We start from the raw sequence: 5,922 nt of genomic DNA, 5'->3' as shown, positions 1-5,922 counted from the left end.
CTATGCTGTATTAAAGTGACTTAAAAAGTATAGACTAGAATACTAATGGTGGTTATGGCTGGGAATGGGCATAAAGGTGAGTCTTGGCTAGGCTGAATAAATACTATGTAATAAGTCAAATACTTTCTGCTGTTAGATAAACGTATAATAGTCTACTAAAAATCAACTGCCTGTGTGGCCACAGTCATTTTATTGTTTTTCCAGAATGTTCCAAAATAGCTCTGGAACAAGACCAGTGGGACCACCAAACATCTATCTAGCCTCACCCTTCTTTCCATGCAAATGAAGACAGAGCCTCCAATGCAGCTTTGGAAAAAAAAAAACCCTCCCTGGAATTCAGGGTAACAGGGCCTCCTGCTCCTCCACTGGGGAAAGGAGGGGTGGCCCATGTAGCTCCCTCGGAGTCAGACTCAGAACCTTCTCTTAAAAGTTTCCTTGAATACCAGATGCCAAAACAAAAGGTCCCACCTCAAGGGTGCAAACAGCGTTTGCAGCTTTGTAGACACAGGTGTTCTTCTGGGCAGCTGGGGAGCTGCAGCGCAGGACTGAGCAGGGCCAGGAATAGCCGAGAAGGCCCTGCTCTCAGAAGCCAGCATGGGAGGCCTGTCGGTGTATGTTCTAACTATATTTGGCAATGCAAACCAAAGAGGTCAGTGGCTTAGCTCAGGATGGGAAAAGGCTATTCCTGATTTATAATCCTTGCTTCAAACTAAGACCAAGAATTCAAAACTCACTTCATTTCTTGCTTTTGCATGAACTGAGCTCACTGCCAAAGCGCCTCTCCTTCCCCACCCTACAGGCGCTGTGGAAAGCTCTCAGAACCACAGGTGTAAATCACTGGCTCAGGCCATCCTTGGAGTTAGAGGACATTTGGGGACATCTGGCCTGAGAATCTAAAGGTTAAAATTATCTCATTTTACTTTTTATGTCTGCATAGCATCAAGATAGCCTGCAGCCCTTGGGTGCAAATGCAGGTGTCACCACTTGCTGCTCACTGTGTGCCCTTGCCTGAGTTACTTTATGTCTCTGAGGCTCAATTCTCCCTTATCTACTAATAGTGAGAATAACACTACTTCAAAAAGCCATTGTAGGGACTCGGTGAGATAAGGTACATGAAGCAGTTAGGAGAATATCCAACACCAAGCAAGGGCTAAAAAAAGAATTGGTTTCCATCCCACCCCACCTCTCCTTTCCACCCTTAGGTGTTTAGACAACCTGTTGGCGCTGAAGTTTCAAGAAACTGTCTGGTACCCTTGGCTCATTACAAATGGACGATACCACTCCCCTGGCCAGCAACAGTAGCTACAGATAAAAACGGTGACTACTTCTCAGCTGTGGACAGGTTCAAATCACCTCACAAATGACTCAACATGGTTGATAAGTGATGTGTTCTTGGCATCAGGAGGCCCTATCCCAATAACCTTCAGCACCTTATGAAAAAAAAAAAAATCAGAAGGCCAGTTAAACAGCTTCCAGAGAAGGGCCCAAGACTTCTTGGTGACCTTTAGATAATCCCAGCGCTGTACCAGGCTGGTCATAAGAGGGTCTCTGTCTGCTCACTCGAGTCACAGGGTTAGCAAATGGAAGGGCTCCAGCAGAGCAGCTGTCTGCTCACTCTCAGGGCTGAACCGTGGTGGTTATGCTTGCCTTGAATTCCCTGAGGTCATAAGACTCCCTCAGACGAAGGCTAGATGCCCGTTCCCTGCTCCCAGCTGCCCCTAAGCCGGTGCCCAACCTGTCTTTGGCAGCTTTGTCTGGTAGGTTGACGTTCTGCCAGAGTGAGGTTTTGGCTGGAGGACTCTGTGGCTACGGGACAAACCTTGGAAACCAGCGGCTTGAGCCTCTTTCGCTGAGGCCAAAGGGGGATCTCTGCTCTTAGCAGTTTCTGTAGCCCCTTCAGACCACCCCGAACCCACTGGCACAGAAGTTGCAGAATTGGAGCTTCTAGTCATTTCCTCTTTCATACAAGCCTTGTGCCTCATTGGTGCCTGGCACAGTTCCAATGGAATGTTTAGCAAGAAGTCCTTGAGGCTAGCATGGTCTGTTGCTGCATGTATGATCTACTGTTAGTCGGAGCCTCACGTAATTGTTAAGATCAAATAGGACACGGAACTGGATGGGACTGATGCTGCCTACAGCCAGGGGCCAGCAACTGAGTCCTTGCAGGGGAATTCTATGCGCTATAGGCTGCTTTCTTCTGAGGCAGGAGCCGCCTCTATCAGGTTATGTGTGGACTTGGACCCAGGCCCAGTGCTTTTTCATTATGTTTATAGGCTTCTTCTCCAACGAAGAAAACATCCCGGTCCAATAGCTGGGGCTCTGTAACGCCATCCCCCCAAACACTTCCATCCTCCAAACCAAACAGCTTCCAGACATCCTAAATCAGCTGGAGGTGCAAACAATTCGGCATGTCCAAACGGCCAGCAAAACTTTCAGGAAAGCACAATAATTGGTCTTCCGGGGACTGACTGAGCGATCTAGTTCTCCGGGCTTCCTAGGCACGTATATGGCGCCCCCACCTTAGCCACCCTTTCTATTGGTGCTCTGGACCTTCCAGCTAGACTAGCCCTCTTCACCGGATCTGGAGGTGACAGAAAGCAAGGAGGGAGAGAGAGAAGGCTAGAGAGAAGTGAAGGGAGTCCGAAAAAGGCTTGGGAAAGAGGAAGGAAGAAAAAGCTGGAAGGGGAGAAGGAACAATGAAGGTCTCAGGCCCTCAGAGGCGCACGGTTCCGGCTGCACGTCCGTCCGCCTGCCTCCCGCCAGCAGCTGCTCGCTGCACAGCGTGTGGGCGCTGAGTCACTGTCCCGGCACAGCGAGCCCGCAAGCAGGTGGGGGGGAGGGGGGGTAAAGCCTGGTTGGTATCTGCAAACTGCTTTTTTCCCCCCTTTCCTCTTTCATTAAGGCTATGTGCTGACTCCCACGTAGGAGAACTTATTAAACTGCACGTACTACTTCCACCACTCACGGGGACCACGCATGACGGCCAGCAGGGGGCGCCACCGTCCCGCTTATGGATGTTAGGACCCAGTGAGGATTTGAGCTGCTAGCTGAGGGTTTTCCAGAGGCGTGTGAATGTTTTGCCCTTCTTGCCGGAGTAGCTTTTAACACCCGCAACTGCAGCGTAAACTCTCTACTTAAAAAGCCTCGATGACCACCATATGTCTCCAAAGAGCGCCTTAGCTCAGGTTCGGTGAGCAACCTCATAAAATTGGGATGTGTTGTACAACCTAGGGAGGCCAGGCTCGCCTAACTATGGGCTCACCCTACCCCACCCTGTCAGGCCGCACGCAAGGCGGTGAACTCCTACCCAGGACACGCGTTTGTACACCCAGATGGACAACAGAGCTCAAGACGAATAAGTCTGGGGCTTGGACCCACACTGCAGTTTATTCAGTCTTTCCCAAAACAAGAAGCAAGATCCTAGCTCTTTCAGACCAACCCAAGCCAAGACCATCCTTCCCCAAATGCATGAACGAGAATGAATCAGCATTGAGACAGTTTATTGGTTTGCTTTTTCCCAGATCACATATTTTATGTAAATAGATTATAAGAGACAACGTTTTTTCTTCTTCCACAGGCAGTAATCAGGCTCTCTCTAACACACACACACACACACACACACACACACACACACACACAACACTCAGAACCAAACAACCTTACACCTCGCTGAGACATTCATGTCTTAAAATAGGGGACTATGACAATATAATCACTTTAAAATGCCCTTAATACAATATATAACGTACAAAAATATCTCTATGTATTTGAAGTTACAAAACAAAAACAAAACCTCTTGACAGCAACAAACTTAAATACAATAGTTACCTTTGGCTGTACAACAAGCATTGCACTTTTCCTCGCAAGGTTTTGGAAAGTTCAAGTAGTAATGAGGCTTCTGCCCCGTGAGAAACCAGTTTGTGAGCGGGCAAGGCAGTGGCTCAGACCCCTGCCCGATGGGTATTAGCTTGTAGTTCTCAGTTTCCGTGGTGGTCCTGGCTTGATCTTGGGTTCCTCTGCCTCCCTTAGGGACAGCCAGGCAGATCTCGGCAGGATTGTCTCAGTCCGCTCGCCCGAGCGCGAAGCTCTCTGATTCCGCAAGCGCCAATGGGACACTCGCCCGCCTGTTCAATGCTGCCACCCGCACCTAAATCCTAAAGATCTTGGAGATGACTTGGTGCGCCTGGGAGGCTGGGGCTGCTTGCGTGTGCTCTTGGGGGGACACCCCTGTCCGAGCCGGGAGAACCTCCGACAGGGAACGCCGGCGCCGGCGGCCATAGCCTTGAGGGCTGATCTTGTTTCTCGGGGCAAAACCATCCTTGTCTTTGTCTGTGAACTGGTAGATCTTATGGGCCAATTTCTGCACTGTGCAGGTCCCGAAGCGGCATCCAGAGCTGCGAGAGCCCTGGTTCATGCTCTGGCGGTAGCGTTTGACTCGAATGTGGGCTGCATTCTGAGTGCTGTGGGGAAGAAACGATACTTGAAACTTTTTCAACTAGGGCCCTAACCACCTGGGATCAGAGCCATACAGAACCCGAGGAACCTGGAAACTGCTCCCTCTACGGGAGCTGCAGTCCGGCCTGGACAATCCCCCACCCCAGGGGCCAGGGTAGTGGAGAGGGTATATCCTCTTCTAAGGGCATAGTTACCTGGCTTGAGGGCTTCTAGACGTGCTCTGCTTATCCTGGAGCCGACCAAGAGTCTCGGTAGGAACTGTCTTCTCATCAGCGAGCCCCGAGTGATAGCTGCTGGATACTTGCAGTTCCCTCTTCCCACGACTTAGCGCCCACTTACTCCACCTAGGAAACATAAGCAGATGCATTTAGCCTGTGTTCAAGTGATGTCCCAGCCAGCTCCCGGAGGTGTCTCCACTTCCTTCTAACCCCTCCAGACCATTCCCTCAGTGTTCCCTCACGGCCCAGGTACTAGGACTGAAGAAAGCACTGTCCCCAAACTCACTTCTTTCGGAACTGCGAGGACGTGTCTAGCTGTGCGGCGTCCACGCCTAGGAAGGCGAGTGAACCCAGGAACATCAGGACGACAGAAACCAGCTTCATTCTGTGACGATGCTCAGACACCCTAGAAAGGAGCAAGAAGCCCCGAAGGTGAGCAATTGGGCCAACTACACAGTCCCGGCGGGGCGCGAGGGGAGGGAGGGGGGGGCGGTGAGCAGCTTGGCGGTGTTCTGCTTGGTTCAGCAGCTTATCTCCCCCTGACGCAGAGAGGCACCAGAGACTTTTGCGCTGGCCGGGTGGATGACAAGCAAGGCAAAGGAAGCCATTGCACAGAGCCAGGCTTCCAGAGGTTTCCAACCTAACTTGTAGGCTCACGACCCTAGGTGCGGTGCAGAGGGAGCTCAGGAGAACTCCAGCTGTGGGCATGGGCTAGACCTGGGGCATGACGTGCACTCTTCAGTGGAGCCTCTAAAGTGGCTTGCTCCCCTTGTCCAGCGCTGCAAGTTTTTGGGGCTTTGGCAAAGCGGCACCCCTCCCCAACACGCTGGAGGCTAGCAGTCCCTTACCTGCTGAAGGAACGAGTTGTCAAGCGCTTGAAGGAGAAAGTCCAAGACGTCCTTCTGACAGTGGCAAAACCCCAAAGTCCAAGACTGACTGCAAAGAGAAGCCAGAAGCAGGAGCCGGGAGCAGTAACGCTGGAGCTGCTCTGCCGAATGTCACCAAGAAACCACTGAGCAGCCAGAGCCAGCTCCAGAGTTTTATACACACTGGGGGGGGAGGGGGGAAGGGCGGGGCCTGCTCTGCCTTGAGCCCTCCCTTTTCTCCGGCGCTTTTGCTTCTAAGATCAGACCTGCCCCAAGGCTTGCCTTTGGGTATGGGGCAGGGGGTGGAGGTCCCCCGTGGCCAGGCTCTAGTAGATTAGACTGGTGCAGGACTTCTGTTGTCGTAATTCCCTGGCATAGGGTTC

The 5,922-nt window shown here is 51.7% G+C and overlaps 1 protein-coding gene across 1 annotated transcript; it reads right to left on the bottom strand.

The window, feature by feature from the left end:
• Positions 1-3,652: 3,652 nt before the first annotated feature.
• On the bottom strand, positions 3,653-5,660 carry Adm (adrenomedullin). The gene is made up of 4 exons (XM_051149231.1): positions 5,522-5,660; positions 4,960-5,079; positions 4,650-4,799; positions 3,653-4,460 (listed from the first exon to the last, which is right to left on the bottom strand). The coding sequence occupies exons 2-4, from the start codon at positions 5,055-5,057 to the stop codon at positions 4,148-4,150; spliced, it is 561 nt and encodes a 186-aa protein (XP_051005188.1). The 5' UTR covers positions 5,058-5,079; positions 5,522-5,660; the 3' UTR covers positions 3,653-4,147.
• Positions 5,661-5,922: the final 262 nt, after the last annotated feature.

Source organism: Acomys russatus, chromosome 7, assembly GCF_903995435.1.
Source record: "Acomys russatus chromosome 7, mAcoRus1.1, whole genome shotgun sequence".
Taxonomy (NCBI): Eukaryota; Metazoa; Chordata; class Mammalia; order Rodentia; family Muridae; genus Acomys; species Acomys russatus.
The sequence above is the reverse complement of the archived record's forward strand: the minus strand, read 5'-3'. Positions and strand labels throughout refer to the sequence as shown.